General features: G+C 53.1%; 8 protein-coding genes across 8 annotated transcripts; 2 read left to right on the forward strand and 6 right to left on the reverse strand.

The window, feature by feature from the left end:
- Nucleotide 1: 1 nt before the first annotated feature.
- Nucleotides 2–6,748, forward strand: BO88DRAFT_457652 (uncharacterized protein; the record flags this gene model as incomplete). Its single annotated transcript, XM_025711005.1, has 5 exons — nucleotides 2–232; nucleotides 318–1,094; nucleotides 1,149–5,217; nucleotides 5,269–5,390; nucleotides 5,453–6,748. The coding sequence occupies 5 exons, from the start codon at nucleotides 2–4 to the stop codon at nucleotides 6,746–6,748; spliced, it is 6,495 nt and encodes a 2,164-aa protein (XP_025558539.1).
- A 216-nt stretch (nucleotides 6,749–6,964) lies between these two features.
- Nucleotides 6,965–8,227, reverse strand: BO88DRAFT_472246 (putative mitochondrial carrier protein; the record flags this gene model as incomplete). Its single annotated transcript, XM_025711741.1, has 3 exons — nucleotides 8,144–8,227; nucleotides 7,890–8,079; nucleotides 6,965–7,785 (listed from the first exon to the last, which is right to left on the reverse strand). The coding sequence occupies exons 1-3, from the start codon at nucleotides 8,174–8,176 to the stop codon at nucleotides 6,965–6,967; spliced, it is 1,044 nt and encodes a 347-aa protein (XP_025558540.1). The 5' UTR covers nucleotides 8,177–8,227.
- On the reverse strand, nucleotides 8,205–9,880 carry BO88DRAFT_438403 (putative eukaryotic translation initiation factor 3 subunit EifCh; the record flags this gene model as incomplete). Its single annotated transcript, XM_025709668.1, has 4 exons — nucleotides 8,205–9,162; nucleotides 9,222–9,691; nucleotides 9,773–9,812; nucleotides 9,873–9,880. 4 exons carry the CDS (start codon nucleotides 9,878–9,880, stop codon nucleotides 8,583–8,585), a joined length of 1,098 nt encoding a protein of 365 aa, XP_025558541.1. The 3' UTR covers nucleotides 8,205–8,582.
- A 205-nt stretch (nucleotides 9,881–10,085) lies between these two features.
- Nucleotides 10,086–11,488, forward strand: BO88DRAFT_396406 (arylformamidase; the record flags this gene model as incomplete). The annotated part of the gene is made up of 3 exons (XM_025705242.1): nucleotides 10,086–10,523; nucleotides 10,580–11,382; nucleotides 11,448–11,488. Exons 1-3 carry the CDS (start codon nucleotides 10,387–10,389, stop codon nucleotides 11,486–11,488), a joined length of 981 nt encoding a protein of 326 aa, XP_025558542.1. The 5' UTR covers nucleotides 10,086–10,386.
- BO88DRAFT_408073 (casein kinase II subunit beta family protein) lies at nucleotides 11,432–13,386 on the reverse strand. Its single transcript, XM_025707618.1, has 3 exons — nucleotides 13,087–13,386; nucleotides 12,438–12,683; nucleotides 11,432–12,376 (listed from the first exon to the last, which is right to left on the reverse strand). Exons 1-3 carry the CDS (start codon nucleotides 13,141–13,143, stop codon nucleotides 11,885–11,887), a joined length of 795 nt encoding a protein of 264 aa, XP_025558543.1. The 5' UTR covers nucleotides 13,144–13,386; the 3' UTR covers nucleotides 11,432–11,884.
- A 346-nt stretch (nucleotides 13,387–13,732) lies between these two features.
- BO88DRAFT_429193 (glycoside hydrolase family 6 protein) lies at nucleotides 13,733–15,212 on the reverse strand (the record flags this gene model as incomplete). The annotated part of the gene is made up of 6 exons (XM_025709127.1): nucleotides 13,733–13,777; nucleotides 13,830–14,071; nucleotides 14,125–14,382; nucleotides 14,432–14,569; nucleotides 14,634–14,887; nucleotides 14,947–15,212. 6 exons carry the CDS (start codon nucleotides 15,210–15,212, stop codon nucleotides 13,733–13,735), a joined length of 1,203 nt encoding a protein of 400 aa, XP_025558544.1.
- Nucleotides 15,213–15,762: 550 nt separating this feature from the next.
- On the reverse strand, nucleotides 15,763–17,599 carry BO88DRAFT_491112 (uncharacterized protein). The gene is made up of 2 exons (XM_025712832.1): nucleotides 17,499–17,599; nucleotides 15,763–17,449 (listed from the first exon to the last, which is right to left on the reverse strand). The coding sequence occupies exons 1-2, from the start codon at nucleotides 17,549–17,551 to the stop codon at nucleotides 16,120–16,122; spliced, it is 1,383 nt and encodes a 460-aa protein (XP_025558545.1). The 5' UTR covers nucleotides 17,552–17,599; the 3' UTR covers nucleotides 15,763–16,119.
- Nucleotides 17,600–18,110: 511 nt separating this feature from the next.
- gcy1 (putative glycerol dehydrogenase Gcy1) lies at nucleotides 18,111–19,219 on the reverse strand (the record flags this gene model as incomplete). The annotated part of the gene is made up of 4 exons (XM_025708375.1): nucleotides 18,111–18,606; nucleotides 18,660–18,908; nucleotides 18,977–19,105; nucleotides 19,197–19,219. The coding sequence occupies 4 exons, from the start codon at nucleotides 19,217–19,219 to the stop codon at nucleotides 18,111–18,113; spliced, it is 897 nt and encodes a 298-aa protein (XP_025558546.1).
- Nucleotides 19,220–19,968: the final 749 nt, after the last annotated feature.

A 19,968-nucleotide genomic window follows, 5' to 3' on the forward strand; every position in this document is an offset into this window, starting at 1 on the left:
GATGGAGGTTATGCGGACAATCCCTCGTGATGAATTTGTATCTCCGCTGAGGGTACACTTCCCTTCCCCGCTGGGACCTGCCGAACGTCAGAAGGAAACATGCGACTTGTCATATGGCTGGCTGCAGATAGATGGTTTAACTTTGGAGTGTCTCGGGTCCCGAGGATACACCACCAAGAGTGGTGGTGAGTATTACGGCAAAGTCCTCCAAGTGGTGGAACATCAAAACAAGGTAAGTTCACGGTGAGGTCAATGGCAAATAAACTACTAGCCATGAGACTGCTGTTCCCGTTGCTAATGGCTAGACCTGTAAGCAGGATACAATATTATGGCGAAAACTAGGCTACGAATCATCGCGGGCTCTGGAAGCTGACATCCATGCCTTCGAGCCCGAAGGCTATGATGCACCACCGCCTACATATGACGATGTGATCAAAGATCTACCTCCACATTACGCTACGCTTGCTCCCTTAGCCCAGCGGAAGAGTCTTATCCAGGACTCTGCGCCCGCGCCCCCACAGACTACAGATGAGTCAAAGTCTAAGGGTGCATCGCGACCATTCGATTTTGGGTCTGCAACGGGCATTCGGGAAAGAGCAGGAAAGAAGAATAAGAAGAAGAAGACAGCCGCGCAACCCCAGCGACAGAGCACACCGCCGGCTGAGGAAGGTGGAGGCGACAAGCCAGAGGAGGGCGGCGGAGATGAGCAGAACGGTGATACCGGTGGAAATGGAGGAGGCGACTCTGGAGGTGGTGGCAATGGAGGAGATGACAATGGCCAAGATGGGAACGGCGACGGTAATAATGGAGAAGATGACGACTGGGGTGACTGGAATACGACAAGCACGAACAAGAGTAAGAAGAAAAAGAAACAGGAGGAAGAGGAAAAATTGAAGGAAGAAGAAGAGCAACGAAAACGGGAAGAAGAGGAACGGCTGGCCAAGGAAGAGGAGGAGAAGCGGGCTGCAGAAGAAGCCGCCGCCGCTGCCGCCGCTCCCCCCGACCTTAGCTGGGCAGATGACACTAATGCCAACGGTGACGATGGTTGGGGTTTTGCCACAACAACCAGCAAGAAAAAGAAGAAGAAAGACAAGGTATGTTATGCATCGTCGCTGCGATACAGGTGATAAATCTTAACTTGTCAACAGGGCGCCGACCCTAGCCCGCCCGAACCGGCGTCCAACGGGTTCCAAGACGTAAGCTTGAACGACAGTGCGCCGCAACTAGACTTGGGTCTGCCTCCAGCAGCGCCAGGGACGGGCTTCAGCTTTGGGAGCTGGGGTCAAGATTGGGGTTCTGGTGATAAATGGGGTCTTAACACCCTTAACGGCATGAAAGACGACAAGCCAAAAGATAATAGTAACCCCTGGTCCTTCTCCGGCACCAACGGCATGTCGAACGCCTCCGTTGGGTTCAGCTTCGGTGCGGACCTTGGAAGTACTCCAGCTGCCAACGAACCCCCTCCTGCCTCGGAGGAAAACAAGCCAGACGACGACTGGGGAATTCCTGTGACCAAGAAGGACAAGAAGAAAAAGAAGAAGGGGATTGAAGAGGAGTCGACACCCGACCTTCTTGCAGAAGAACCAACATCAGATAACGCCTGGCCGGGTGCTGAAGAGAAGAAGGAGCCAGAATTTGCTGATGATGACTGGGGATGGGGACCAACTGCCAAGAAAGACAAGAAAAAGAAGAAGGCTGACGAGCCTCTTCTTGAAGAACCCCCCGCCCCTGAACCTCCTGCCGCAGCCGATCCGCCGCCTGAAGATGACTGGAGCTCTCCCTGGGGCCCTGCGACCAAAAAGAAAGACAAGAAGGGTAAGAAGAATGCCCTCCTCGACGAGCCAGTCGTTGAGGAGCCAGCGCCTGCCGAGATAAAGGATGATGATTGGTCATCGGGCTGGGATGTCCCAAAGAAGGATAAGAAGAAAAAGGGCATGGTCTTTGAGCTAGAGCCGGAGCCAGAACCTGAACCAGTCGTGGAACCTGATCCCGAGCCCGAGAAGCCAGACTTGGGATTCCTGGAGAACCCCCTTTATAATAACTGGCATACACTCTCGTCCAAAGACCGGAAGAAACGTGAAAAATCACTGATCAAAAACGGACTTCCTATCCCCGGCAAGGACTTTGATCTTCCTGACCCGAATGCCGAGCCCCCTAAGGAACCGGAGCCAGAGCCAGAGCCAGCTCCTGAGCCCGAGCCCGAGCCCGAGCCGATAGCTGAACCTGAACCAGAGCCAGAACCTGAACCAGTCATTGAACCAGCGCCTGAGGTTGAACCGGAGCCCGCAAAGCCTGCCTTTGAAATTCCAGATACCCCTCTCTATAATAACTGGCATATATTATCATCCAAAGACCGGAAAAAACGTGAAAAATCACTGATCAAAGCCGGACTTCCCATCCCCGGCAAAGATTTTGATCTTCCTGATCCGAATGCCGAGCCACCTAAGGAACCGGAGCCGGAGCCAGAGCCAATTCAAGAACCTGATCCAATCCCGGAAGCTGAACCTGAGCCTGAGCCCGAGCCTGAGCCTGAACCAGAGCCCGAGCCGGTAGCTGAACCTGAACCCGAGCCTGAGCCTGAAGTCAAAGCTCCTGAGATACCTGACAGTCCTCTCTATAACAACTGGCACACACTCTCATCAAAAGATCGGAAGAAACGTGAAAAATCATTGATAAAGAGTGGACTTCCGATTCCTGGTAAAGATTTTGAGCTTCCTGATCCCAATGCTGAGCCCCCCAAAGCGCCGGAGCCGGAGCCTGAGCCAGAGCCAGAGCCACTTCAGGAACCGGAGCCAGCTCCTGAGCCAGAGCCTGAGCCAGAGCCACCAGCTGAGCCTGAACCTGAACCGATCCCAGAAGCTGAGCCTGAGCCTGAGATCAAGGTTCCGGAGATACCAGACAGTCCTCTCTATAATAACTGGCACAATTTGTCATCCAAAGACCGGAAGAAGCGTGAGAAAACATTGATTAAGAACGGACTTCCTATCCCGGGTAAAGATTTTGAGCTTCCTGATCCGAATGCTGAGCCACCTAAAGAGCCTGAGCCTGAGCCAGTACCTGAGCCTGTTCAAGAAGAGCCGGCGCCACCTCCAGCCCCAGAACCGGAGCCTGAACCTGAGCCAGCTTGGGAGCCACAGCCAGAGCCTGCGCCCGAGCCTGTCCCTGAAGTGGTTCCAGAAAAGACTTATGAGGAGGAGAGCTGGGGGATATGGAACGCTCCAAAGGAAAAGAAAAAGAAGAAGAGCAAGATCGCAGCTGAGCCTCCACCGCCCGCACCGACACCGCCCTCTTTGGGATGGACTGCCGAGCCGGAGGGATATGTACCTACTGACCAAGTCCCCGAACAGCCTCTCTGGGATGACTACGACAGCAAGCCTTCGAAGAGCAATAAGAAGAGTTACAAGGAGGAAGAGACACCTAAGAGTGGCATGGGTTTCTGGGCCACCATAGGTGCTGCAACTATGGGCAAACCCAAGACTACAAAGAAAAAGTCATCAGAGAAGACTAAAGCCATAGAGGCGGCACCAGAGCCCGAGCCCGAACCTGAACCTCTACCAAGTCATCCTGCAGAGGATGACTTACTTATTGACGTTGACGATTCAAAGATGCCCGAGGCGCCCGAAGCGCCAATCCCGCCAGTTGTCGACGAACCACCCGCGCCAGCCGCGCCGCCAGCGAAGACTCCCGTTGTCACCTCGAAGACCAAGTCATCGGCCAAATTGTCCGTCTCAGAGCGAATCAAAGTTTTGGAGCAAGGGAAGAAGGGGAAATCAAAGGAAAAGGTTGCCAAGGAAGAGCCTGCCCCACCCCCAGAGGAACCTCCTGCTCCCCCGCAACCCGAGCCTGTCGAGTTCTTTGACCCCGAACCGGTTCAGTTTAAAAAGCCCTCGAGGGATTTGGTTCCAGGCAGTTTCCCAGACGCATTCGACGACGAGGAGGACTTTTACGATATACCCCCGCCACCTGCCCCGGAACCGCCTGCTCCAGAGCCGGAACCTCAGTTTGAGCCAGAACCTGAGCCTCAACAACCTGAGCCCGTGCCCGAGCCCGAGCCGGTGCCTTTGTCAAAGAAATCAAAGAAGAAGGACAAAAAGAAGGCGAAGGCTATTGTACTTGAACCTGTGCCTGAGCCGGTACCTGAACCAGTTCCTGAGCCTGTACTTGAACCACCGGCTCCTGAGCCCGTGCCTGAGCCGGTCCCTGAGCCTGTTGCAGAACCAGAGCCAGAACCCCAACCCGAGCCGGAACCCGAGCCAGCCCCCGCACCTGTTCCCATCTCAAAAACTGAAAAGAAGAAGAAAAAGAAGAAGGTCATTGAGCCAGAACCGATTCCTGAGCCAGTGCAAGAACCGGAACCCGCTTTTGAACCTGAACCTGAGCCGGAGCCAATAGCTGAACCTGAACCCGAGCCCGTACCTGAGCTCGAGCCTGAGGTCGTTCCTGCTCCTGCTCCCGAGCCTCCGATCGAGCAAGCACGGGATATAGAGCCGGTGATCGACGAAGCACCTGCTCCCAAGCCTGAAAAGCCGAAGAAACGGACCAAAAAGGTATCCAGTCGAGAAAAAGCACCTCCGGTCGTGGAACCAGCCCCTGCCGATGCCGAGATTGGCGAAGCAGCGGCAGAAGTTGATGTAGGCGCGGGCGGCCCTCCTACGCCTCCACCAGAGCCTGCCGAGCCTACCGAGCCCGCCGAGCCTGAACCAGAGAAGCCGGCCAGGAAGGAGCGTGTCCGTGTTGAGCGCACTCCTGGTTCAGCATCCTGGGGATTTTGGGGTGCAACGCCTCAAAAGCAGCCCAGCACTAGGGAACATCGGCGTAGACGGGAACGTGAACGGGAACGGGAACGGGAACAGTCACCCCCACCTATGGTCAGGTCGAGATCGACCAGACAACCAAGGTCTAGGGATCTCGAGAACGAGGGAGAGAAGTCGACCTCTGACAAGGATAAACGTAATAGCCGAGGTATGACTCTTGCTGATTTTGTCCTGGGCACGCCGCCGCCGCCGCCGAGTAGGACAAAGTCCAGTCGAAGACACGGAGCACACGCATCCAGAGCTACTTCGAGGCGTCCATCTGTGGGTATGGACGACGCCGGGTTCCTCAGCCCTCCACCGGACGATAGCCGGGATATGCCGGATAAAGCCGCCAGGATGATGGGCGTGCACGGTTCCTCCCGGAGGGAAAGAGAGAGACGGCATGAATCTCGTAGAAGATCTCGTAAGTACTCTCTTATATAACTGCCTGTAGCGCTGCTAACAGTTTTCTTAGGCGCTCCTGATCCGTATGCAGTCGAAGACGAGGACATCGTCATGGTAGACCGGGACGACATTGATGCCCCGAAGGAGGGCTCAAGGGGATCAAGGCACTCCGACAGACGATCGAGGAGAAAGGTGAGCAAGATTTCAGTGATATCATCCATAAACTTCTGTCACAATGCTAACTTCGTGCGTAGTCTCGGTCCAGACAAGAAGAGCATTATGAAGATGCTGAAGTGTTTTCGGGACCAGAAGATATTGCTTTCGTGGAAGCACCAAGAGAGCGACGCGTGAGACGATCAAGTACTGCTCCCAAGAAACCAGAGCCCACTGGTCTCATGGGCTTCATCGGCTCTTTGCGGAAGAACGCTCGTCCGGACCCTCCAGAGCGCCGAAAGTCCAGGTCTCATCGTGATGAGGATGCTAGGTACATGACAGAGCCAGAGCGAGAGGAACGGCGTGCAAGACGCGAAGCTCGCAGGAGACGTGCCGAAAAAGAGGCTGAGCTTGACGGCTTTGTCACTGAGGGTGGTCCAGTAGGTGGGTTCCCGGAAACCGACATGGACGAAGTTGAAGCTAGACGGGCAGCACGTCGAGCAAAGCGATCCTCTCGACAGGCGCCCTCAGATCAGCTCCGTGAGAGCGAGTGGCGCGAAGCCGAAGAAAGACGTGCTCGACGGAGGGAAAGAGAGAGAGCTCGTGAGCAAGAGATGCAGGAGAGAATGCTCCGAGAGGAGGAAGAGCGGGAAGCAAGACGCCAGGAAGAGCGAAGGCTTCGTAGAGCAGCTCGTGAAGAGCGCCGTGCTCGTGAAGAAGCAGAGGCCCGCGAGGCAGAAGAGCAGGCCGAAGCCGAAGCCAGAGCAGCAGAACGGCGCGAACGCAGACGGCGGAGGGAGGCAGAGATGCAAGAAGCCGCCGCGTACGAGCCCCGGTCCAAACGTCGATCCTCTCGTCACCCCGTCGATGACAGAGCAGCCCGAGAATTCTATCTCGGCGGCTACGATGGCGAGAGGGCTTACCGTCCGGAACGGTCTACACAAGAGGGGGTGAGGCCCAAACGTCGCAGGTCCAGGGCTCCAGAACCGGAGCGCGCACCACCGATGATGTCCGGAGGACGCAAGGATAAAACTTCGTCCTGGGTGCATTCGCAAGCCAGCGACCCGCCTGAACCACCACCGGTCGTGGCCACCGTATTGGACATGCCACCTGGTCCAGGTGAGCCGGCCCAGGCGAACTCGGTCTCCTCGGACGAGGAGGCACGACGTGAGCTGCGGCGTCGGGCCCGACGACGAGCCAGATATCCTGGCATGACGGATCAGGAAATCGACGAGTTGCGGGCGCGAAAGCGCGAGGCTAGACGGTCTGAGCGTAGTTCAGGCAGCGCAGATTACGAACGGGTCCGGGGCATGAGGTCGTACGACGATCGTTATGCACCGCCAGTCAATGGACCCAGGATGCCGAATTGGTTCAAGAGACTGACCAATTTGGGTTGAGCTGGTGGTTTGGGGTATTGAAATGAGGATGTTTCTTTTCTTTACGAATGGAATGACGAATGACATGAAGCGATATTTGCCATTGAAGGGATATACGATTTGGCCATGATGTACGATTAACTTACTGAGAATGGACTCTGCTTGATGGATATACCAGAGTGAATGAACCTGATGACTTTATACCCTCTTCACATTGTAGCTGTACATCCCACCCACTCAAGACGATGCCATCTCCCTCTCCCTCCGTCTATTCTCCAAAAACCCCCTCCCACCCTCATACACACAAAGATACACCCCAAACGAAACCGCCGTCCACACAGACCGTATCGCCCCTCCCTTGAACAACCCCTTGACCCCTTCCTCTCTATACACCTTCTTTCCTACTTCCCACGCCCCCCACCTCCTCCTTTCTCCCCTCTTCTCCCCACTACCAGTAATATCATTGCTGGTAGAACTCCCAGCCCCCAACATCATCCTCGTCTTAACCACATCCACCGGCGTCGTCACAACAGACGAAACCGTCCCAGCAATAGCAGCAGAAACTCCCGTGATAAGAGCCCTCTGCACATTCCCAAACTGTCCCAACACATCCCTATCCCCTCCTCCTCCTTTTTCCCCATCTCCTTCATCCCCCTTCCGACACCGAAGTAAATACCCCGCCCCCAACCCCCTCAAATACTCAAAAAGAGGAAAATTCAGCCCCGTAAAGGGCAGGTTCCGGCCCAGGAGCGCGGTATATCCACTCCAGAGGGATAATGGTCTGTGGCGGAACTTGCGCAGCGTGAGGAGGGTTATATTTGTTTTTGATCTTGTGCTTGATGGTGGTTTCTTTGGGTCATTGGGATAGAGATTGGGATTGGGATTGGTGTATACCTGCGCATTCTGCTTAATCACCTCCGCAGGAGTCAAAATAAAGCAAGAGACGGATTCAGCGACGCAGGAGGAGAGCGAGTGGATTATTGGTGTTGGAAGGGGAGATTGTTGTGTAGTGGTGAGAGTGTGTTTTAGGCCTTCGTAGGTGGTGAAGAATGCTCCTGCTGTCTCATCATCATACATATTAATTTCATTATCTACTAATCTGTATAATGTGGATGATTTGGGGTAGTATATGTTATGAATGCTAGAGGGGATTGGGGCATACAAGCTGGTAAAGTAGCGAGAATGACGCTCCCTACGCCTTGGTAGAGACCCCTGAAGAGGAGTTTACGGTTAATTGCCCCAGTTGTAGCGTCTTTGTATATTTGGTTGTATGTTGGAGATTGAATGCGCGTTTTGAGCGTGTCGATGGGGTAGACGAGGAAGTCGACGATTAGGACGGCGAAGGCGCCGGACTGGTTGTTTCTTCTTTAGTCTTGGTTATAGGTGGGTTGCTGTTGGGTGTTTGGGTGGACTAACCAGCCAGATGTCAGTGTTGGTATTGTACATCATGCATAATATCTATTGAAACAGGAATTGAGTCTATGTTCATTGGAAATACTAGGTAAGGCATGATCTTATCTAGTAGTATCTATCTCGTTATCGATGAGGTCATCACCACGTGCCTGTAACTGGCCTTGCCCTAAGGCGGAATTAGGGCTGGATCAGCTACTCTTTAATCATAATCAATACAATAAGAGGTAAAGAGCAGCAGCAGTAGCAGCAGTCAAGTAAGGAGGTATGGTATCAAGTCATGCCCGTTCTAATTCTCATGGAAGAAGCAAACAGGAGTCATATTAACAGCCCGTCAGATACAGAAGTTTTCCCTCCCTACGCCGTAAGGTCATGCAATTCCAAGAACTAATCATCATCGCCCGCCTTTCCTATTTTCCTTTCCTAGCCGTTCCTCCGCATCCATCTATTTGGCCGACTCACCCGGAAGCAGGTTGCCCTTGACGGCGAACATCTTACCCGTCGTCGCGGACACGAAGCTGTCGACCTGGCGAGCGTACTGCTCCACCTGGCGGCTGTTGAGCATGCTGTCCAGGCGGCTGGGCTCCTGGGGCAGCTTGAACAGCCGCTGCCACTCGTCCTCAGGGAGAAGGGGCTGCTTGAGAGCCGCGCGGCTGGCGTTCTCGGTCTTGCGCTTGTTCTGCCACGCGGTGATCTTGGCCTGCTCACGGGCGAGCGACCGCTGGTAGTACTGGAAGTTGTTGGTCTCGGTGTGGTGCACCTCGATGCTGTCAAGCAGGAGGTCGCAGTTCTTCTCCAGGAACGGGTCGATGCTAAGAGAGAGGTTGTCGAAGTTGGGCGCCAGCACGGACGACTTGGCGTACTGAGACGACTCCAAGGCGGCCAGGGACGGGGGGAGATCGGAGGGAGTCGCCTGGACGGGGGTCTGGAGCTGGTGGATGAAGGAGGTGATCAGGTGAGAGTTGTGGATTTCAACGGGGAGCTCGACCAGGATGTCCTGGTACCTGAGGTTGGACTTTTGCAGCCTGCCAGAAAAAACCAATTAGTATATGTCTATCATCCCTCCGAGTCAAGGGTATCGTACTCCTCAGAAGTGAACTTGTTCTCCTTGAAAGCCGCCATGAACTTAGGAGACAGGCGGAAAGCGCGCAGGCTCAGGCTTCCCTGTGCGCTGCGGCTAACATCGTGCACCAGAGCGACCGTGCGCTCGTTCATATCCTTCTGGTAAAAGAACTGGTTCTCGATCACGTTCATGTTGACGAAGTTGCCCATGTTGGCGCTGGTGTACCAACCGACGTTGTTGGCGTCAACGTTGACCTCGCGCATCATGCGGACCATCTCGGCCTCGTAGGCGGCGTTGGCCTTTGCGCGGGGGGCAGCAGCAGCCGGGTTGGGAGCGGCGTTGTCAAAGTGGGATTCGGCGGGCACCTCAACGACGGGGAAAGGGAAGCAGTTGGTGATCTCCAGGGTACCGTCGACATCCATACCAACGATCGAACCGGTCGCAGTCGTCGGGAAGGCTTGAGAGCCGTGCTTGATGATCTTCATCACGACCTGTATGCCACGCTGTAAGCATTGCTGCCGGCCGTGAAAAAGGCGGGTGGGGGAATGGGGAGATTTTCATGGTGTGCATACCAAGGCCTCGACCTTGACGGCCGTGAGAGGGACTTCTTTCCTATTGCAAGCATTAGTATACAAATGCCCAGATCAGATCAAGCAGACCAGGAAGACTTACTCCGCCATGTTGAATATGTGCCTGGGAATTGCGTATACAGACGGCGACAATGAGATGGCAGTCGGCGGCGAGGTTTGTGTGGATGGAATTCAGCATTTCCCACCGCCTAGCCCCCAATCCGGCTAGCGTGCCAAGCCCCATACGAGCCGCCGGTCCGCTTGCCTTTTTTGGTACTTTCAATCCCCCTTGCATAACTTTACGCTCAAAAGCATCGTTTCTGCCAGAGGATATTTATTTCACTATGAACTATGCTATCATGAGATTATAAACTTCCAATTGAGGCAAATATGCTGAAAATACTCCACCTAATGATGCCGTACCCGGGTCCCGGGGGGAACACTAACAATGACCTTATCTACGGAGTTACATCCGCAGATTCCCAAGCCAACTAACCAACGCTATCACTAACCCCTCACTAACCAGCCCAGTACTTCTACATAAACCAAGCAAGCATCTCTCATCCACAGACAATAGCACCTATACCAAATACTTACACAATCAAACAACATCAACAATGGGCCAAACACACCCCTCCAAACCCGCAACACCTTCTCCCTCCATCGAAACCTTCCCCTACGGCACCGATCACAGCCTCCAAACCGTGACAGTGGCCACTCTCAACAACGACAACAAAGAAGGCTACTGGGTGATGTAAATACCCCCTACTCAACCCTCTATATACACAAACTAAGCAATCAACTACACAGTCTAATCCACGGCGGCGCCTGGCGCGACCCAACCCAAACCGCCACAAACTACCTAACCCCCGCCCTGAGCACCCTCACCAGCAATCCCTCATACACCAACAACACCTCCCACCTCAAAGGCATCGCCTCAATCTCCTACCGTCTCAGCCCGCACCCATCACACCCTCAAGACCCCCAAACCACCGAGCCCACACACCTCCGCGCCGCAAAGCACCCGGATCACATCTCCGATGTGCAATCCGCGCTGTCCTTCCTGCAAGGGAAATACAATATCGGGAGGAACTACATCCTAGTGGGACATAGTTGTGGTGCTACGCTGGCGTTTCAGTCTGTGATGGGGAGGTTTCGGGACTTGTTGAAGGGGGAGGAAATTCTGCCTCCTCCGGTGGGGATTGTGGGGATGGCAGGGATTTATGATCTTCGGTTGTTGAGGGATACGCATCGGAGTGTGAGTGCGTATCAGGTTTTCAGTGAGGGGGCGTTTGGGGCTGATGAGGCGGTTTGGGATGAGGTGTCGCCTGCTTTGGGGAGGGGAGAGGAGGGGGTTTGTGGTGGGTGGAGTGGGATTGGGGATGGGGATCGCTTGGTGGCGGTGTTGGCGTATTCCGGGGGTGATAGTCTGGTGGATCCGGGGCAGAGGGAGGTGATGAGGAAGGCTTTGGAGGAGGAGTGGGTGGGTGGTGGAAGGGGGAGTGAGGAGAGGGTGGTGGAGATGTTGGATATTGAGGGCGATCATAATGATGCGTGGGAGAAGGGAGAGGATTTGGCGAGGGCGATTTCGTTTGCGATTGAGAAGGTGAGGGGTCAGTAGGCAGGCTAGATGAATTACGTAGAGTAATGGATGGATGGATGAATGACGAGCATGTAGTTCATTATGTCCCCTCTGTCTCTGTTCCTGACCGAAACTAAGGTATTCTACATAAGAGCCGAACCCGCCATGTCTGAGTGATCTTGAAGTCACGGGAGACATACCCGAGGGATAAACTAGTACACATTAGAAGCAGAGGAAAACAGACCCGCCATCTTCGAAACTTCCAACGCCCACCAGTGTTCGTGATCATTATTGCAGTGAACATGAGATAATGAAATTGTAAAGACCCGTCATACGCCCGGGATTTCAGAAAGCCGTTAGCCGGAAGACGCGTATGTGTTTAGAGGAAAGAGAAAAAAGGAAGTGAAACCGGAGAAAACGATCCAGACGCGCGATGAAATGCAAGTTCATAATGCTGCGCCCATGCCAAGTGGATATGAGAGGAAAACGAGGAAACTCCGATGAAGCAGAAAGATCATGCCAGGGAGCGTCAATCAGTTGCCAAGATCCATACGGCCAGAGGCGGCATCGCCGGCGACTCTCTCTTCTTTGGTCTCCGAGATAGGTTCGTCGTCGTCATCTAGCTCTTCCTCCTCACTGTCGTCTTCGATGTATTTGGCTTCCACACCGGCTTCGCGAAGGGACGCCTTTGTCTCCTCCCGGTAAGCATCCTGCCAGCGCGCAAGGGCAGCCATGGCGTGCACCTTGAAGCCGAAGCAACGGGGCTGATAGCGGCGAATGCTCTTCTCGGGAAGCAAAGCAGGATAAACCTGGAAGAGCATGCTGTGGAACGAAGTGCCGAAGTAAGCGCCGTCGATAGAAGCATGGCGGGACGACTTGGGGTTGTAGATATCCTCGCACTTGGGGCAGTACAGGCGAACAGTGCTCTGGTTGGCAACGTCGTGCTGGCCCATGGGCAGGAGGGGGTGTCCGTCACACATAACACGGGGGCATTTGCCGAAATCGCAGCGCTTGTATTTCTCAACCTAGATTGTCCGTCAGAAACTCCTTCACATAGCCTTCACAACCCCGTAATGTAAGACATACCATCTTGGCAAGGCCGCGAGTTGTGACGATGTATCTGGCATGAACCAAACCATAGAGGTGACGCGCCGACTTCTCAATTTGCTCGCGCAGGTCGTCGTCCGCGTCGAGGTCAAACACGTCCGTCACAAGGTCCAAAGCATACTGGTAGTAAGCGACCTCAGTGTTCAGGCCGGTAAGGTTGAAGCGATCGGTCAAGTAATCTTCGTCGATTTCGCAGAAGTATTCGTTTCCACGAGATGAGATGAACTGATGAATGAAGTCAGCATATCTCCGAGGCAGTACCACGCCGTATGAATAGCTAGACGAAGAGCGAATATGGATTTGAGGTCGGGGACGAGGACGAGCTTCAATAGGTGGTCGTAGCGTAGCAAGTGACGACTCCTCACTAGTAGAACTAGTAGGCTGAGCCATCTTGTCTTACTGGTGAGGGAAGAGCAAACGCGCAGCTGATATCAACAAAGAAGCTGAGCAGAATGATTGCACCAGAGAAGATTTCAAGCATGAGAGCGTGTTATTCTAGCTCCTGGTCCCTCACCAGCCGCAACGACATCGTCGAGAGCAGGCGCGGAGCCACGCATCTCCCTTCACTTGCAAAGCCGCCGTCGTCCCCGTTTCGCACAGAAACTCATGAAGCGATTGATAGACTCACCCAATCTCTCCAGTAGCTAGTGTAGTCACTGTCGGTTTCGCTGTTGAAGTCCTCCATGGTTTCTTCCCTTTAGCAGACTCCACCGAGGGGGATGTGATTAAGAAAGACTAGTATTCGTGCTTGGCCTGTAGCAGTTGCTGAGAGAGCCGGTCGGACAACTCCAGTGCAGGAGAGCCCCCAGAACTGTACAGTTGGAACAACCCTTCTTAAAGCATCCAACAGTCACGTCTCCGGAAGAAAAGCAGATTCGGGGTTCGCGAGCGATAATGAGGGTGGTTTGGCGTTGGGGGGGGAATGCAGTGTGTGTTTCTTCTCCATCCAGCCGGACTGTTATCAGTGGATCGCCTTCTTCCAGTTTAGCGCGGGGTTGGCGGTGAGTTTCTTCATGCGCCGGTTCACCGCCTTGCATGCTTTCACTACAGCGTTGGTGACTACTCATGCTGTGCTTCACCAGATGATAACTATGTTTGATGTGTGCACTTAATGAAAGCCTAATGGAAGCTGCCTTGATTTTGCATCCTCAATGTGTTGGGTTCCTGCCCACATGTTTCATCATTCCAAGATCTACTACATCACTTCCCCTTTATAACTGTTGAAGATCTACTTCCGACATGCAGTATTTCCATCAAAGTACTCGGCGATTGACTCAGAGGGAAGGGTTGGCATTGGTCAAAAGCTGCTCAAAGTATGCCTAGGACATAATGTTAGCATAACCTATCATCAACACTTCAACCAACACCCACCTGGAACCAAGTACCAGCCTCCGGGGCAGGCTGCAAAGCATCACTATATCCGCAATGCGCATCGTAGCGAGAAGAGCTAGTATCCGATGTCCCATCGCTCTCTCCGCCAGGCTTGACCCAGACAAAGGCATCAGCCAGCTCGTCTCCAGTATCGGTTGTTGGCTGAGCACCGAAGCCGGTATCCTTGACATTGCACCAGTCACCCCACGCGCTCTGTCCAGTAGGCTGCTTTCCATTGCGACCTAACCCAGTGAGTCAGACTAAACATATCGCTACGTATAACAGCAACACTCACCCGTATCGGTAATGAAGTGGGCATCAAATCCAGCACTAGAGAGCTCCGGTGCAAAGGCATTGATGTAGCTCTTCTCATCACAGACATCGTTGCCCGATGTATAAGAGGGGCAAGTGTCGATGCTCCAGGCGTTGAAGTTAGCTACATTGGTAGCGAGTCCACGAACAGCTGCTGGAGACGACGCATTCTTATACACCGATGCGTAGAGTTCCGCCGCGGGACCGATGTTGGCAGGCCATCCCAGCCATCCCGCATGACCTGTGGACATCGTTAACTGCGCCCAGAATCCTCGATATACAAGACGTACCAGCATCAAGGTACATAGCCACGTTCGGCAGATTCAGCTGCTCAAGGGCATAGTTGGTGCATTCCAGGTAAGCAGATTGAGCATTGGCGCATTTAGCCACATCAAGATTCGTCACCAGATTAGCCAAGCTATCCGGTTCTGCGAGGACCAGTCAGTATCCTGTTCCAGTCCAACATCTATCCATCAGACAATACAAGCCTACCAATAATCAAAATAGTCTGAACATCCGAGTACGTCTCGACCTGCTCGCGAATAGAATCAATGTACGCCTTATACTTCTCCACGCCGCCATCACTGATCGCGTATTCCCCATTACTAGCCAAGGCAGCGCAATCCCGATCCGGCAGGTCATAGACGACGAAGATACCAGCAATGGGAGGACTCGCTCCAGCGGCGTTTTGCGTCTGGATGTCATCCAGATATTCACCCATGGTAGGCACCTTATCGGCCGTGTCTCTGAGCATTGAGTATCGCATCATCAGCCCAAACCCAAGAATATGTGAGGGGATGCTCACAGCCAGTAAAACGAAGGCACATCGGCCGCAGCACTCGCCTGCGCGACTAGCGAGCTAGCAGACAATGATGGAATGGCCGAATTCTCCACTTGTGACTTATAGTAGGGGTTCACATAGAGCTGGTATCCCTCAAAGGGATTGCCGGTAGCAGAGGCAGTCGGCGCCGGAGAGCTCGAAGCAGCAACAGACGCTGAAGCAGTCGCGCTTGCGGCGGGGAGGGCCTTGACGGCAGAGAAGAGAGAGACGAGGGGCCAGATGGCTCGCATGTTGATGGAGTGCATATTCATGAGAAAGCCTAGTACTGAGCGAAGTGAATTCGTGTGTTTTGGCTCTTATTCCTGACTACTATGCAACTATGCTGAACATACCAGTTCAATTTATATCAGCTCATTTCTATAGACACGTTTATCCATTACCGAAAATAACAAGGAGTGGTGAAGTATATCCGGCTAAAAATCTTTCATCCGTAACAGGCCAAGACGCCTGAATATATCGACTGATTGCTCCTGGCAGGGACATTGTCGTGATGAGGAAAACTGTTCCGTGTCTCAAGACGGACTCTCCGTAGCCGAAAGGGCTTCGGTCCGGTCGATCTTCATCTCTACAAGGCTTTGTGCGCCCTCCTGGCGAAGCTACGGATAAATGGTTTATATTGAGGACTGTTTCAGCTGCATTAGTTCAGGGTCCTTTCCTCTCCTGCATAACGTTAGTGGTCGCAGGCACGGGAAAATTCAATGTCATTCCTTCCATAAAGTCCCTGAAATCCGGTTGTATTTGGCATCAATTTGGATGAAACCAGAATACTACTAGGTAGTGGTCACTACAAAACTCCGATCACCAAATATCACAGATATAGCCATCCGGTCCTACGGTCCGACGCTCCATTCGGAAGGTGAGGCATTCCTACCAGAGGGAAGTTGGTCATGTCCTCGGGGCAGTTTAGGGTGAAAGATCGGTTTGTTTGAACTAACACTCGCCTAAATACATAAAATAATTGTTTGCACTAGACGCAGAGCTCTCCAAGAAGCTATTGATCAATTTGTTTTTGGTCTTTTCGTTTGTTATCGTCAACTGTCATCTTGGGTTTAGTATAGAAAGGTATATGCTTCAGATAAAATCACAACAATAGGAAATAAATGACTGTCAAAGTCTGTATGTTCATATGTATCACGATTAGAAAGCCCGCTCATAATGTCGCGAAGCAAGATCACACTCTGCTATAAATTTGCGTATTCCATCCGATCCTTCGTACTCGGAGGCACTCTCCGGTAAACCAATGCTTGCGACTTCAGCAAAGAAAGCACGATCGCCAAGTTCGCTGACATTGATGCTGGAATATCCTGACGGAGAAGACATCCATGGGTTCTCACCGAACATGGTAACATCCTCAAAGCTGAGCTGATTTAAGGGCTGCTTGTAGGATTCGGGAGACGCTTCTGAGACATCCTCCGGAGACATCATGGCATGCCAATCAACCTCCTCGGGAGCCTGTGACTTTATGGTCCCAGAGCGGTAAAAGTAGTCGTTCACGTCAGGAGAAGCTGGCACACTAGGGGCAAAAGGAAACAAGAGAGCGAGATCGGCACCTGTACGGATGTCGAAATCCTCATCCTGCACTATCTTGCCTCTCTGAACCCCAGCCTCGTCACACAGACGTTCAACAGTACTAGCATCGCAACCAGGGAACCGCACCCGAATCGTCGAATTGTCATGTAGCAAAATGGGCAGGTCACCCAGTGTGGATAGCCTCTTCAGGTCGTTAAGCACGGCAGCAAGATCCTTGAGAGCACGGGCAAAGTCCGCGGACAGGAAATCCAAGAGACCGTCCGAGTTGATGGTCTGGGCGTCACCAGCACCAGTCGCTGCCAGGTTCTTCTGCAGACCGAAAGCGGTGATAGTTGGGGAAATCTGGAAGTCGACAAAGGAGCCGGGTGCCGTGCGAGGGATCGCCGCCATCTTGCGCTCGGCCTCATCTTGAAGCTTGCTCACAGTCTTGAAGCGCTTGTTGCCAGTAATGGGATCGACTCCATCAAAGCGAGCCTTCTGTCCTGAGAGGAAGAACGCCCGGACACCGACAGAAACATTGTTGATGACCTGGGCAGGGGCAGCTGCGCCATGGGAGAAGTATCGTGCCCCACCGATGCGGCCGGCACCAATTGCATAACCACCCGCCGTGCGGCCCAGGGTGCCGCCCGTCAGATTCGGACGAAGGGTTGATGCAAACGGAGCATGTTTAGTCAAGCGACTGACATTAGCTGCGACTCGAGATGTCTTGTAGGCAGTACGCTCGCCCTGTAGACCACTGCGAATGTAGGAGACGAAGGAGCTTGCTGCACGGGTGGAGTAGTAGTGGCGACCACGAGCTTGACGGATAGCAGCAGCCCGGTTGATAGGGTGTCTGTTGACTACACGCACGTACTCAGGCTGAAGGCGAAGTGAGCTTTGTTGAAACTGCTCTGGGAACCTAGACTTGATAGTCTTGTAGGCCTTCTCATAGGCAGACCTGGAGGCCGTTAGCGGAATGAAGTATGTCCGAGTGGCGAATGACTCACCTGGCTGCTCTCCAGAACTTGGGGAGCAGCAGGTGCCCGTTTGAAGGCGGCATCCTGACTGCAATCGAATGGAAAGACTTATAGTTGTTTCTCAGATGGAATAACCATCCTAGGATGATGGTAGATGGAAGAGAGATAAGGGGATGACGAGGGACCTGGCCTGATGACGGAGCAGCCCGGGGTGGCGGTGCGGCATGTGATCCGGCGCCACGTGCCCCGTAATTTTGGGTCATCCCAGTAAGTATGTATTCTCATACCATGTTAGCAATTACTGGATGCTATTTAGCATGTTTTTCTGACCATTCACATATGTGATACAGCCAAATTTTGAACCAGTGGCAGGCTTTTGGAGCTAAATACATATAAGTCAACAAAGACTAGGTCGACATAATTCTACCTTCACAGTCAAGGGAAGGTCGCCTTGACACTACAGAAAGATTTGCCTCGACAATGAGGATCCTGCTGTCGGCGGTCTACTTGTGCTTAAGACGACACATTCTAAATTTGCACACGAAGTTACACCCACAAGCGTGTTTAAACGTATGTACATTTTGTTTTGCTTTCTATAGCTCTATTTCACATGGATATCATCATAGTCTCGTAGATAATAGTTTACTCGTCGTCACCGAAGAAAACCTTGACGGGGAGCCAGTCGTCACCGCAGACCTTGAAGCGGTCCTTGAGGTTGTCCAGCTGATCAATCTCCTCGGCGGTCAACTCCCAGCCATCAAGCTCGAAGTTGGCGTCGATGCGAGACTTGCTGACCGACTTGGGGATGACACTCCAGCCCTTCTGCACACCCCACAGGAGCAGAACCTGCTGGGGAGTCTTGCCCTTCTTCTCGGCCAGCTTGAGGAGGGTCTCGTCCTTGTAGAGAGGAGAGTTGGTGGAGCCGAGGCAAGAGTATCCGGTAGAGTGGATGCCCTTGGAGGTGTTGTAGGCAACCAGCTTAGGGGAGGGGTTGTTGGGGTGCAGTTCGATCTGGTTGACAGCAGGGACGATCTTGCAGCTGGGGTCGTTCAGGAGCTTCTCGAGGTTCTTGATGCCGAAGTTGGAGACACCAATGTTACGGACCTTGCCGGTGGCGGGAAGCTTCTGCATCTCTTGCCTGGATGGTGTTAGCAACGCTAAATACTGTATTTTCAAGAAGAGAAACTGTACCAAGTCTTGATGAAGTCCCAGTCGGGGAGGTGCTTCTTCAGGTCGTTGGGGTCAGTGCAGCTGGGCCAGTGGACAAGGTAGAGATCGACATAGTCGAGGCCAAGGTCCTTGAGGGAGGAGTCAATGCCCTCGGTGACACGGTGGTGCCAGGTGTTGTCAAGCTTGGTGGTAACCCAGATCTCCTCGCGAGGGACACCAGAGTCCCGGATACCCTGTCCAACCTCGGCTTCGTTGCCATAGGCAAGGGCACTAATGATGGAATTGTCAGATCGAGTTCTTCTTGATTGTCCGGTAATTGGGGGCTGCTTCCAACTTACGTGTCGATGTGACGGTATCCCTTCAGGAGAGCATTCTTGACGGCCTCTCTGACCTCGTTGGGCTTGGATTGCCAGGTACCAAGACCAACGGCGGGGATCTTGGCGCCGGTGTTGAGGGTGTAGACCTTCCTAAGGAGCGGAGGATTATTGTTAGTAAGTTCAACGATCCCTCGTGCTTCACGTTCAATTGAAGTCCAGTTTAATAGAGGAAATAGCTCACTTGGTGTGCTCGAGGTTCGACATATTGTACGATTGATTGGTGATTCTGAGGGGTATGGGAGGAGGAATAGGAAGGATGATGAATGGGGGATCAAAAAAATGAAGAATTGATCAGTCTGGGTGAAGGTGGGCTTTATAGCAAGGTGGATGCAAGCTCCGAGGGCGGACCGGACGAGAGAGGAGGCAGGTCCATCCAGCACACCATGAGCGGGACGATGACGATGGAGGGGCACGACCTGCCCCTCCTAGAGATAGTGGGGAGCACCAGAGGCATCGCTGGCCACTGATCACCCACGCATTCTCTTAGCGGACGGACCCAAAGGTCGGGTCTCCTGCATTGGAAGGTCGGTTTCAGCCAACGATAACTACGGATTCAGTCATTTCCGATCTGCAACCTGGGGCTCCTGTTTTGCCGTTATCAAAGAAGTTACCACCGAGCCCGAACGGGAATGAAGCCCTTGACATCGGTCAGTTGCGCTTAGACGAGGTTGTCTGAGTGCTGTCTATCGCTCAGGAAGTAGTAGATAAACGCATAATTAAGTTGGAGAACAGGTCAAAACTATTGGGGAAAAGCATAGAAGAGCATCAGATTGCTCATTGAACCATATCGTGGAAATGCTACTGTTCAGGAAATCGAGATATTGAATTACCAGGGCTCATTGTGCCGATAACTATCAATGAGAACACAGTGAAGACGCCGGATGGCAAAAGCTGGGACACTCAAGATGAACGTCGTCCCAGTTACTTTGTACAGTAAGACTTTCTAGGTAGTA

This window comes from Aspergillus vadensis (genome assembly GCF_003184925.1).
Source record: "Aspergillus vadensis CBS 113365 unplaced genomic scaffold BO88scaffold_28, whole genome shotgun sequence".
Classification (NCBI taxonomy): Eukaryota; Fungi; Ascomycota; class Eurotiomycetes; order Eurotiales; family Aspergillaceae; genus Aspergillus; species Aspergillus vadensis.

Bases quoted from the DNA above. Each gene is read 5' to 3' on its own strand.
- BO88DRAFT_408073 (XM_025707618.1), bottom strand. From the start codon at position 13,143: ATGGAGGACTTCAACAGCGAAACCGACAGTGACTACACTAGCTACTGG. The intron at 12,684-13,086 runs GTGAGTCTATCA...TTCATTCATCAG, and splicing joins CTAGCTACTGGAGAGATTGG to TTCATCTCATCTCGTGGAAA. The intron at 12,377-12,437 runs GTATGTCTTACA...CGGACAATCTAG, and splicing joins CTCGCGGCCTTGCCAAGATG to GTTGAGAAATACAAGCGCTG.
- BO88DRAFT_491112 (XM_025712832.1), bottom strand. From the start codon at position 17,551: ATGCCGCCTTCAAACGGGCACCTGCTGCTCCCCAAGTTCTGGAGAGCA. The intron at 17,450-17,498 runs GTGAGTCATTCG...AACGGCCTCCAG, and splicing joins AAGTTCTGGAGAGCAGCCAG to GTCTGCCTATGAGAAGGCCT.